The 13,716-nt window shown below is 39.8% G+C and overlaps 1 protein-coding gene across 1 annotated transcript; it reads right to left on the bottom strand.

Annotated features, from left to right (window-relative positions):
* Positions 1-489: 489 nt before the first annotated feature.
* Positions 490-1,622, bottom strand: LOC308617557 (craniofacial development protein 1-like; the record flags this gene model as incomplete). The annotated part of the gene is made up of 1 exon (XM_081234739.1): positions 490-1,622. One exon carries the CDS (start codon positions 1,620-1,622, stop codon positions 858-860), a length of 765 nt encoding a protein of 254 aa, XP_081090865.1. The 3' UTR covers positions 490-857.
* Positions 1,623-13,716: the final 12,094 nt, after the last annotated feature.

Raw genomic sequence — 13,716 nt, 5'->3', positions numbered from 1 at the left:
CTTTACTGTACAATACTATATAGAGTACAGTATCTTTATTTCAAGCCCAGGGTGTCTGGAAGCAAGCATAAAAGCAGTGGTGATGTAGGTGGTACTGCTAAGAAGCGCCAAGTGATAACAATGGAAACGAAAGTGAAAATAATTGAGATAATGGAGTGAGGTGAAAAAACAGTAAACGTCACTTAGTCTTATAACATGAATCGTTCAACCATCAGTACAATTCTAAAGAACAAGGACAAGATCATGGAGTATGTGAGGTCTGTTGTGCTGACGATGTTGACAAAATATCAAAGAAGCATGGAAAAGTGATGGAGGAAATGGAGAACCTTCTCAGTGTGCGGATGCAAGATCAACATCAGCGCTGAGTCCTGCTCAGCTTAATGCTGATTCAAGAGAAAGCTAAAAGCCTTTATGAAGACTTGAAGAAGAAACGCGGCAAAGAATCAGAGGGCACATCTTTTAATGCCAGCCATGGCTGGTTTCATCAGTTCAAGGCTAGAGCCAACCAACACAGTGTAAAAGTAAGCAGTGAGGCAGCAAGTGCAGATACAGTAGCTGCCCGGGAATTTCCTGAAATGCTCTGAGAATTTTTTTTTTTTTTTCTCCACAGGACCAACCTGTACTTTTTTATTTTTATTTTTTAAAAGACAAACTATTAAAAGTAAAATGACTGAAATCACATGAGCTCAAGATACAAAGACAGAAATTCAATGTAGAAAAAAAGACCTTGCTGGGAAACAGTCAATGGGAAACACAGGAAACATTTCATAGATGCACAAAATCTCACGTTGTAAACAGGATTAAGCTGGTGTAGGTTCCTCATCACATCAGGGTTTCATTTTGCTCAGCCTGAGATCTCACTCGATTTCAAACTGCCTGTGATCCACTCGGTCTAGAAAAGCTTTCCGTTCAACGTACCCCTCCTTCCCTTGATTGTGGATGGCTAGTTCTTCGCCAATGCCCTCTTCCTCCTTGAAGCTCTCCCAGTCCAGCTTGGCCTTCTCTAGGGTGCTCACCTTCTGCTTCTTGGCTCCTATTTTCCCCAAAAGGCTGCTCATGCCCCTTGACCTTTTTAACCCTGACCTGGCAGGAAGTGACGGTAGAGCTGAAGGGACATTAGCCTGTTTTTTTTTTTTTTTTTTTTTTTCCTCATTTTGCTTGAAGAAGGATTTGGCTTCTTTAGATGTAGCATCCACTTCCTTAGTCACCCTGACTTCTTCACCAGCAAAATCAAACACCTTGGTGATTTTAACTTTTTCTGTTTCTTTAGGTTTCCCTAGCTCTTCTGCTTTGACCAACAATTTACTCAAACTTGTCTCTTCAGCCTCCTCTCCTCTTTTAACTTGTGTACACGGAAGCACTTTTGATTTTAGTCCTACGTCATTGAGGAAGCTGGCCCATAGTACATCTTCCTTGTTTTTCCTTGCATCCTCTGACTCAATGTCTTTTTCTTGCTCTGCAGCTGCATCTTCCTCCTCACTACTACTTCCTCCAGATTCCTCGTTGGCATCCTCCTCATCCTTTTCTAATGAGAGACCACCTTGTTTTCTCTTCCTAGCCAGAATGCTCTGAGCCTTTCTTTTTCTCCCTTTGGTTTTCTGTGTCTGCTGTTCACCATCCATTTCCTCTTCCTTCACTAATTCATTTACATCATGTTCACTATACCCGATGGCACGTAGTCTTCATCCTCCTCCGAGGTGGAGAAATCTTCAGAGTCGAATTCCTCCATGTTGCTGCGGCGCGGGGTGGACAGAGCCACAACAGCTACCTCCAAAGGCAAAGCTCTAGGGAGAAACCATAGACAAAGATGCGGCAGGGTCGGCGGGAGCTGGGGTGGCCCCCACAGTGTGCTCTGAGAAATTGTTGATGAAGGCGCTTATTTACCCGAGCAGATTTTTAATGTAGATGCAGCAGGACTGTACTGGAAGAGGATGCCAGACCAAAGTTACATCAGTAAGGAGGAAAAGTTGATGCTAGTCTATAAAGCCACAAAGAATAGGCTAACTGTTGTTTGGTGGCAATGTTTCCGGTGATATGAAGCTGAAGGCCCTCTTCGATTATCATTCAGAGAACCCAGGAGCCTTTCAAAACATAGCTAAGGGCTCTCTCCCAGTTGTGTGCAAGAGTAACCCCAAAGTCTGGGTTACACAGGCCGTTTTCCGGGACTGGTTTTTCCACCACTTTATCCAGGAGGTGGAGAAATATTGCTTGGAGAAGGACATCCCATTCAACATTCTTTTGCTGCTCGACAGTGCTCCAGGCCACCCCCCATTCATGGACAACTTTCATCCCAACATCAAAGTAGCACATCTGCCACCAAATATATGTTGCTTTCCAACTTATGGACCAGGGAGTTACAGCAACTTTCAAGAAATATTATTTACATCACATTTCTTGTCAGGCAGCAAAGGTGAATGATGAATTGGGAGCAACCTTGTGACAATTTTGGAAGGACTATAACATCTACAAAGCCATAAAAAACATTGACTTTGCTTGGCATGAGGTTACAGCCGTCACCATGAACAGGGTTTGGAAGAAGCTTTGCCTGCAGTTTATTCACCGTTTTCGTGTATTTGAGAAGGTGGATGAGGAGTCCAAAGAAGTCTTCAGCAACTTAGTGACCTTTAGCGAGAAGCTGGAGCTAGATCTGCAAGAGAACGATTTCACTGAACTCCTTGCTGTGCAACACGAGGAGCTTACTAATAAAGGCCTGATGGAATTGGAGGCCCAGAGAAAGAATGAAGAGAGACAAGAGGAAGAAGAAGTAACTGAAGAACCGAAGAGATTCACGATGCAGGAAATGGCAAGGGGATTGTTTTTATCTGAGGAGGCACTGTTAGTTTTTGAGGCACAGGACCTGAACATAAAACGGTACATGAAGGTTGCAGCAGCCGTTCAGAATGCAATCCAGTGCTACTGTGTCGTCTATGATGAGAAAAAAAGAGCTACTACCCAGACATCACTGGACCATTTTTTCAAGAGGGTAGATAGAATTGAATTCAGCAAGGAACCGGGACCTGTGCCATCAATGTCAGGCATGAGTGAAATTGCAGCTTGCCCTCCGTCTCCTATTGCTGATGATCCTTCAGCTCTACCATCTCCCACCTCCTCTCCCTCCTCCAGTCAGTACCTCTTCTTGCCTGTTCACTCGATGCCAGCCCCTGTATGCCAGCTGTTGTACTGTACTACTGTACTTTTCAAGGTACTCTACTGTAAGATTAAAAGTGTTTTCATTATTTTGTGTGTTTTTTATGTATTATTTGTGTGAAAAGCATTATAAATCTATTATAGTATAGTAATATATAGCCAATTATTTTAGTTGGGTACCTAGGCTAAATTTGTTGGACCCACTAACAAATTGGACTTATGAATGCCCTCTTGGAATGGAACTTATTCATACGTAAGGAACTTACTGTATTTTCTACATTTTCACATTTTTGTTTGTGTCTGGAGGAGAAAGGGGTAATTTAGTTATTCAATTCTGAATGTTTTGCCAGAATAAAAATTTGGGCTAAAATTATATAATCATATGCAATTTTAATATATTATATTATTTAAATATATTTTCACATATATATTATATATAATAAGCAATAAAGTATCCAGCATGTTTAATTATGAAGTCTATATACATATTATAGACATTAGTCATTACTCCACTATACTTATATGAAAATTTAGAGTTAGCAATTTATATGCACATTAAACTCATCAAATGCTAATAATAGTTTAAATAATATTTAATAGGCATTTCTTTGTAATTCTTTTAATAGTAGCAGTGAATATGATTAAGGTAATTAAATATTGCCCCTGGGAAATGAATGCCTAAAAATCCACGTATGGCTTTTTGAAGACTTTAAAATTAATCAGAGATGTTTGGGTAATGCAGGGATTTCTTTGAAGACATATATTTAGTTAAAGAAATTAAGCAATTCTGTACTTTATAACTTTAGAGTGATGGCTATTCCTTATTATGTGCCTTCAAAGTCTTTTGCCTATAACTCTAGTATAACATTTACTTTGTTTTGCTTTTTATAATAACTACCAAAATAGGAATGAGTCTCCATTAAGACCACAAGTCTTACAGGGTGAGAGTAAATGTATTTGAAGTAGTAACACAATCATTGTTTAATGAATTCATAAGACCTCATACGTAATTTTATTTATCTCAGGATGTTAGGTTATTTTAATCCTTAAATTTTACTGCTTACTTATCTCTCAAATTTACCCCCAATATGCTATCTCCATGGATATTGACATTTAAACATTTTCAATTATTTTCCAGATTATTACAATAACCCACTAAATAATCTCTTTGCAGTTAGACTTGCCTTTCTTATACTCTCTTCTACACTGCTGCCAAATTGATCTTTCTAGATGTTAATCTGATCAGGTTACTTCCTGCTTGTCCCTACTTTATTAGTCAGGACTGTGATGGGAAATCAGTGTCACACACAAATGGGGCAATGGAGAAGATTTAAATGAAGGGACTGTTTTCAAAGATATGAGCAAGGTCAAAGGAATGGTAAAGACCTCAGGACTCTCAACAAGAGAAAGACACTACCACAAGGCATTCTAAAAGGGAAAAGGGAGAGGGCCTTTACCAAAACCAGGCAAGAGATCTGTAGCTACAGGAAATGACCTCCAGATGAGATTGTGGCCCTAGGTTGAGGAAAGCAATTCTTGCCACACCCAGTTGATTTGGATCAGGTAACTTAGAAGCAGAGCATAAGACAGGTAGTCTTGTGCAAGTGATCTTTGAGGAAGTTCTGAGGTGAAATCTGTAAGGGAGTAAGGAGAGTGAGAAAAGGCAAAAGATGAAATTAAGCAAAAATGTGATTTCAGGAGAGGTTTAGGTTCAATCTAATCCCATAGGACATTTCAGAGCATAGATTGTAGCTAGAGATTTTCTTGCCCAGAGAAAGAAGGGCTTCACTTTCTTATCTGTGCATTAAACAGTCACTGGGGACTGTCTGACCCCTGGGAGAGGAGACAGTTTAACTTCTCAGAAATCTTTGGGTGTAACAGCTTCAATCAGCCTAGGGCGATCCTCCAGAGAAATAGCCAGTTTGAGCAGTTACCAGCCAAGACCTGCAGCCATTGGGGGATGGGTGCACCAGCCCAACCTAAGCTCTTCCCATTTGTTCTCGGCTTCTTCAGAACTTGGGTTGGTCTAAATTTCTGGAAAAACTTGTAAAAGTAGCATTAATAGGGTGAATTGCAGCCTTCTTTACTTCAATTGATTTTAAATTTGTAAATGATACTTATCATCTCCTTCTCCTTCTCCTTCTAAATTCCTCTTATTCTCACCTACAACTTCAGATGGCCTCAGTAGCTTGTTTGGTGAGATGATTCAGGCTCTCATTGCTGAGAGGCTTGATACTATCATTACCATACCTTTACCCAGCAATGATTGCTGTACTTGTTCATTTATAATTAGGTTAAACATGGACGTACCAAGAAATATACTGTAGTTAACCTAAGTACCAAACGTATACCTCCATGCTCCTATTAAGTAACAAAAACCATATCTCCTTAGGATCATCAGGTTAAAATACCCAAGTGTATACAATTGTGCCAGTATAGTAACTCCTTTCTTTGTTTGTTGGTCAATTTGAAAAACTCTAAGTTATCAGCTGTCAGCCATGGCTTAAGTTTAGTGAGACTTTTTCAGTGTCTTTGAGTGAAAGCATCCCTCTTCTGGGAAATAGGACCTCTAGGCCCACAGGGTCTTAAGTTGAGCAAACGGAAAACACAAATTCTCTCAGTCGGGCCCTGGAGTGACTGTGAAGTGAAGTCACACCTTCCTCTATCACTTGGCTCCTGAACTCATTGAATAATACGGGACATAGCACTATATATGGCCATTGGTTTAGGATAAAGGTACTGCTTTCTGAAGGATAGTGTCCCCATTAAGGGGTATCATCTCCAAACTGATATTGCAGATGTGCCTTAAATGTGCATTTCCATGCTCTGTCAGGTCAGCAGCCTCCAAATGATTCAATATATGGTAACATCAGAGGATTTATTTGCCATGTTCCCATCATCATGCTTCTTTTGCCATTAAAAGGATCTCTTGGTCTGAGGAGACAATATGTGGGATCCTATTCTATAGATCACTCTGTGAGCTCTTGTATATTATGCTGACTGAGATACTGCTGCTAAAGAAAAAAGGTAAACACGTACTTGGAATATGTGTCACTCTGCCCAAGACAAATTACTGCCCTTGTCAGGATAAGAGGGGCACAGTGTTATCAAATTACCATCAAGTGTCTGTTTGGTTTCATCAAAGTATGGCATCATATCAGGGATTCAGCATTAGAATATGTTTCTGGATAGGATGCACATTTAGCTGGGACATTAGCTAGATCAACTTCAGTGAGAGGGGAACCCATGCTATTTAGTCCAGAGGTAGTTTCCATCTCTGTCATCATGGCCACTCCATTCATGAGTCTATTCAGCAAGCATAGAAGTTGGTTTATAATCTATTGGACCAGTCATCCTCCATACCTGGTTAACATGTGGTAAATTCCTCTTATTTCGTGTCCATTCTCATATGCCCACCCACATTCTACTTCCTTAGACATCCTTGTCCCTAAACTGCTAATTTTGTTCCTTGCATGCCTCCAACCAATTAGCCAAGTCATTCACCACTGCCTATGCATTCCTGTATATCTTTGTTTTGAGTCACATGTCTCTCAACAAAATTGGGTGATGAATAATACTGACCAAAGCCCTCTCTACTGTTCGAATTTTCTCATCACTACTGTTTTTCAAGGCTTCCTCTGAGTGGGCTGTACTTTAACAGCAGCCCATTTGGGGCCCAAACTAAAACACCAGGCTGAACTATCCATGGACCAAGTCTGGGTTATTTTCTTCTTCTCCTAAGCTGGTCATAAAGAATCATCCCATGAGACCACAGTTGTGAGCTGTGTGAGTGGTATGTTTTGAGAATGTGCTGGGTGACATGGAAGTCTGAGACACTTATTTTTCCAGCTCACTTATGCCCTTTGGAACTGCTTAAGGCTGATCTAAGATGTAACCTTTCCATTTTTATAAATAATTGCTGCTTGGGCTACTAAAGTTTATGACTTGGGGGGTCTGACAGCCACCAGCAGTGAGCAGTTTTGGTATCACAGCTTACTTGATGTTCCATGGACAGTTATTTATTCTGCCTGTGATCCTGACTATCAAGGAGAAGTTGGACAACTACTCCACAACGGAGGTAAGGAAAAGTATGTCTGAAATACAGGAGATCCATTAGGGCATCTCTTAATATTAACATGCCCTGTGATTAAGGTCAATGGAAAAGCACAACAACATAATCCAGGAAGAACTACCAGATACATTGGAAATGAAGATTTGGGTCACACTGCCACATAAAGAACCATAACTAGCTGAGGTGATTGCTGAAGACAAAGGAAATACAGAATGGATAGTAGAAGAATTTATTTATAAATACCAGTTATGACCATGTGACTAGCATCAGAAATAATGACTATAACTATCATGAGTATTTCCTCCTAATTTGTTATGAATAAGTTTTGTGTGTATTTATACATATATTAAGCAAATAGCCTTGTTTTCTTTCCTCTCATATTTCCTTACCACATAACATAAGATTTATTGACTTTCTATCAGCATTTAAGTATTGTTAATTTGAAATCATAGTATTTAAGTTATGGGATAACAGGAGAAGAGTAAACATCACTCAAGGATTTTACTTCCTCCTCTGGAAAAAAGATTAGTGTATTTTCAGTTGTATGCAGGATAGTTGTATCATGTAAGGTGGTATTATGACTTTGTTATTATCTTTATTTGGAGATTAATTATGGTTTAAGAAGATATGTATAGGGGAGGAGAACAAGATAGCAGAGTAGGAGGATGCAGAGTTAACCTCTTCCAATGAACACATCAGAAATACATCCACATGTGGAGCAATTCTCACTGAAACAAACTGGAGACTATCAGAAAGACTTTTACACATCCAAGGCTGCAAGAAAGATCCACATGGAGTCAGGTAGGAAGGGAAGGAAAGTGATCATGTCAGGACCTTTACCCCTAGTAGGGGACACAGAAGAGAAGGGGGATGACATAGGCTCAGAGATCTTGCCTGGGGACTAAGCAGTTTGAACCACATAGGTCAGAGACCCAGAGACTGAGTCCCCTTATCTGGTTTGAAAACCAGTGGACTGACATGTGGACTGTAAGAAGCCTCGACTCCACTCATGAGGAGTGCACACACACTTGATTACTCCAGAAACAGGATGGGGGGAGCAGATTAAAACTGTCCAGGACACTAGCTGGTTTCCTGCAACCATCCCAGCGTGCACCCCAGCCCAGGACTAGAGCCCTCTCCAACCCCTCTTGCCCCTCAGTGCAGCTCCACACTAGGGTAAAGGCTACCACAGCCGAGGAAAGAATGCAGTTGAGGGGGACAAAGCCGGTTTGGACTCAGCACAGCATCTGAGTGGGGCAAGTGCAACCATTACTGGTGCACATGAAGGCAGCAGATCAGGATTGGTCTGGAACTCTAACTGGTGTGCTGGGACCACTGCAATGCACACACTGGCCCACTCCAGGTGTCCACTCTGGCCCATCTTGCTCCAGTACTGCTCACCTCTGGGGTGAGGGTGCTGGTGCTGGGAGCTGAAAGAGAACACACTTAGTGGGAATAGAAACAGCTCAGACTGGATCCTCAGGGCTTCTACTCCAGCAACTTGGGACCGAATCTCACCACCAGTAAGGTAGTGTTGACACTAAGCAGAAGAGAAGTCCTAGCTCCTACCTGGTTCTGGCTCTAGACTCTCCAGCCCCACCTCCCACCAACATCATAGCTGGTAGCACAACTTGGGGGAAGAAAGAAGGAAATAATAAAGATTAGAGAGAAAATAAATGAAATACAGACCCCCCAAGAAAACAATAAAAAGGATCAGTGAAACCAAGCTCTAGTTTTTTGAAAAGATAAACAAAATTGGTAAGCTTTTAGCCAGGCTCATCAAGAAATAAAGAGAGCAGATGCAAATATACAGAATAAGAAATTTAAAAGTAGAAATAACAGTCAATATTAAAGAGACACATAAAGTCATAAGAGACTATGAAAAGTTATATACCAATAAATTGGACAACTTAGAAGAAATGGATAAATTTCTAGAAACATACAATCTTCCAAGACTGAACCATGAAGAAGTAGACAATAAGAACAGACTGATCAGTAGTAGTGAAATTGAATTTAGAATAAAAAAAAATCTCCCAGCAAACCAAATGTCAGAACCTGATGGCTTCACAGGTGAATTCTACCAAACATATAAGGAAAAGCTAATACATCAAACTATTCTAAAAAATTGAAGAGGACAGAATACTTGCAAATTCATTCTACAAAGCTACCATTACCCTGATACCAAAACCAGACAAAGACACTACAAAAAAAAAAAAAGCAAATTACAGGCCAATATCTCCAATGAATATAGATGTAAAAATCCTCAGAAAAATTAGCAAATAGAATTCAAAAATATATTAAAAAGATTATATACCATGATCAGGTGGGATTTATTAGGGATGCAAGAATGGTTCGATATCCACAAATCCATCAGTCATACACCATGTTATCAAAAGGAAGGATAAAAATTATATGACCATTCCAATAGTTGCAAAAAAAATCATTTGATAAAATTCTACATCCATTCATGATAAAAACTCTAGTCAAAATGGGTATAGAGAGAACATATCTCAACATAATAAAGGGCATTTATGACAAATCCATTACTAACATCATACAGTTAATGAAAAACTGAGTGCTTTTCCTCTAAAATCAGGAACAAGACAAGGATGCCCATTCTTGTCACTTCCATTAACATAGTACTGAAAGTCCTAGCCACAGCAATTAGATAAGAAAAAGAAATAAAATGCATCCAAAATGGAAGGGAAGAAGTAATACTGTCACTATTTGCAGATAACATAATAATCTGTATAGAAAACCCTAAAGTCTCCACCAAAAAACTATTAGAACTAATAAATGAATTCAGTAAAATTGTAGGATACAAAATTAATATATGTAAATCTGTTCCTTTTCTATATACTAACAATGAACTACCAGAAAAAGAAGAAATAAAACAATCCTGTTTAAAATTGCATCAAAAAGAATAAAATAACTAGAAAGAAACTTAATCAAGGAGGTGAAAGACCTATACTCTGCCTGAGCTAAGATATCCATCTTCTTCTGTCCTCAGACATTGGTGCTCCTAGTTTTCTGGTCTTTGGCATTGGACTGAATTATACTACCAGGTTTTCTGGGTCTCCAGCTTGCAGATGGCAGATTGGAGGACTTCTTAGCCTCCATAATCAAGGTCAAGTCCTATCATAAATACACATATATATATAATTTTATCTGTATTGATAAAATGTATTTTGTGCATTATTGGTCTGTTTCTCCAGAGAACCTGAACTAATACACCATGCCGAGTAGCGTTCCAGCAGCTGCATTTTTTTTTAAATAAATTTATTTATTTATTTATTTTTGGCTGTTTTGGGTCTTCGTTTCTGGGCAAGGGTTTTCTCTAGTTGTGGCGAGCAGGGGCCACTCTTCATCGCGGTGTGCGGGCCTCTCTTGTTGCGGAGCACAGGCTCCAGACGCGCAGGCTCATAGTTGTGGTTCACGGGCCCAGTTGCTCCGTGGCATGTGGGATCTTCCCGGACCAGGGCTCAAACCTGTGTCCCCTGCATTGGCAGGCAGATTCTCAACATTGCGCCACCAGAGAAGCCCCAAGCAACTGCATTTCGAATGATGTTCTCTGCAGCAGATGGCATGCTCTTGCTCCAAAATCTCAGTTGCCTGTTTGAAACTCTTCTGTTGGGGCTTGCGAGAGACTCCATGAATATCTTCATCTCCTACAAATAATTCATGCACCATGATAGGATCTTCTGGGTTACATGATCCAAGTGGTAGGACTACTTGTACTATGGCCTCCACATGTCCTTTCTTGCCCAGGGTCCCTACTGAAGCCTGGCAGCTTTCCACATCACTTGCTAAATCATTCAGTGCAGTGTGATGTTTGCTCCACATTGCTTCTTATTTAATGGTAGAATGCACAAGGTAAAATAATTTCCCCTTTACCTTGGACCAGTGCCCCAGACCATTGACTCCCTAAAAGCGTCACAGATGTGACAAGCCACTGGATCTCTGTATGGCTTATCTTTCCTACTCTCTGAAGCTTGTGTGTCTTATGGCATCCAGAGTCACCTAGGCTGTGAATTCAGCTTTCTCTGAAGTTCTGCTATTCTCAATATCAAGTCCTTTACCTATTCAGCAGCTCAGTATGCCTTTCAGTTGCAGGTAATAAGGATCTCTTTAAAGAAGACCTCTGCCAAGGAAGACCTCTGACTTTCACACTTACCTTTAATAGATGATTAGTTATTTTCTCTCCAGAATGCACCAGCAGGCACTCACCAGTAGTCACCCAATTCCATATCCCTTAATTTTATTATTTTCTCTCTATCTCTCAAATGTCAGAGACCCTGTAAAATCTAGTGCACTTCCAGCATCTTAGCAATTGTACTACTATGACATCCAAGAAACTATCAACACACTGTTTGTCATTAGGGACAGGGTCTTCATTGCCATTCAGCTGGTGTATGATCCAACTCCAGAATTACATCTTTAGAGTTTGCTTCATAGGACCATTTCTGTTATGAATTGTCTTGAATTGGGTTCCCTAGAAGCAGAATCTGAGGCAGAGAATCTAAAACAAGTGATTTATTCAGGGAATGCTCTCAGGATAAACCTTTAAAGAGGGGAGGAAAAGAGGACAAGGCAAAGAAGAAGCTAGACAAAGATATGGTTTCAAGAGAAATTCATCCTCAACCTGAACCCATGAAGAGCTCTGAAGTGTCAATTGTTTATAGAGGTTACACTACTTATATCCAAGGATGCTGGGTTGTTATATCCTTATATTTGTCAACCACTGATAACTGACCACTGGCAAAGTGGAGGATTGCATAACTTTTTAGGCATCTCCTGGTAAGGCAGTACCCACTAGCTAAAGGCTCTCCCCATTACTGCTAAAATATAAGTTGTCAGTAGCCAACACCTGCAGCATCTGGGGAATGAGTGTAACATTCTGACACACCAGTCCCCCTCCCCTCCAGCTTTCTGATTTCCTAAAGGTGTTTCTCTTTGATCAAAGTCAGAGGGCAAGAGAGACCATAGATGCAACTATAAAGATTCAATTCTTAGGACACAGAGCAGGGTAGAGATGGTTGCAAGACAGATGCAGGGGAACACACAGAAAAGGTTCTGTGCTTCTGCATAAAATCACTTGGGGCTCCCACATAACCTAAAAGATTAAGCCTCAGTCCTCAGCATGGAAGGCTCTTCACAATCTCTCTTCCTTGCCTGCCTTGAAGCTTTATACTTCATGGCTATTTACCTGATATAACATATGCCCTGACCAACATTGCTCAGACTTTTATTTCTGAAATACTTTTCTTCTTGCCTGATATTCCCCTTCCCAATCTCATTACATCTTCCTGCCACCCTACCACAACTTCCCCCTACTGGGCCACACATACACACACACACACAGTTTATCCTAACAACAATCACTCTACTCTAGCTCTTATGAGTCGGTTTCTCAAATAGATCTTAAATTACCTGAGAAGAGAGATGGCTTTATTTTTCAATTGCTCTGCCACAGAGTAGCAGTGAGTGAATGAATGGAAGAAATAATGAATGATTCATTCATATCCTTCAAGGGTCAGTTTTAAGTAACATCTTTTTTAATGTCATCTCTGGCCTCTCATTCCTGTCTCAAATTTTAGATGTCCCTCCACTCTGTTTTTATAACCCTTGACCTACATTTTTCGTAGGACTCACCATAGGGCATTATAATGATTTGGTCAGGTGCCTGTCACCTGCACTGTAATATGAGCCTTTCATCATTATAGTTCCAGTACCTGGCAAATAATAGGTCCTTGAAGAATATGAAAGATGGATAAATGATTGAATGAGTGAACGAGTGTAAGACACAGTGACAAACCATAAAATTTCCAGGAAAGGGAGCATATTTTTCTTTCTTCGAATCAATAGAAGAATTGAAAATTACAATAAAATGGAATTTTAATAAGTGTGGCATGTTCAATGGGTTGCACAATATTTGAAAGAATATCATAGATAGACAGATAATAGATAGCTTATATAGAATGAGATAAGGAGATAGAGATAGAGATAGGCTTAGGGTGGTTTTATCTGATTAGCTTTTAATTTGGATCAGAGAATATTTCCAATTTCTAGTATATGTAATATTATCTATAGTTTTTGAGTAAGGATACATTTAAGTTAATGTGTTTAAGGTACTCAACAATGCTAATGTGTTAATATATGAGTATCATTGGCACAAAAATTTCTAAGAATCTGATTAATCTCTAGACGAACAGACTTTAGACAAAATAGTTTTAAAACACCTTGATCTGAAAATTTTGGCTCTTCAGCGTTGTCAAACCCAAGATTTATCTAATTCAAAAAGCTTCTTTTGAAGAATTGTATGGAGAAAAAGCTTTTATCTTATTCTTTGGGGTGATCTTTCAGTGAGCTGCTGCATACCACACAGTCTTGGTTGTTTATGAACTTTGTTGAGTGCAAAGGTTTATTTGCGTCATCTGATAGCTTTTGACAGGAGTTTAGCTCTTCTAATGGCAATAATATTCATCTGTTTTTCTAAG

This window comes from Mesoplodon bidens (assembly GCF_964165515.1).
Source record: "Mesoplodon bidens genome assembly, chromosome: 5".
Taxonomy (NCBI): domain Eukaryota; kingdom Metazoa; phylum Chordata; class Mammalia; order Artiodactyla; family Ziphiidae; genus Mesoplodon; species Mesoplodon bidens.
Note: the sequence above shows the minus strand (reverse complement) of the source record. Positions and strands in the feature narration are given on the sequence as shown.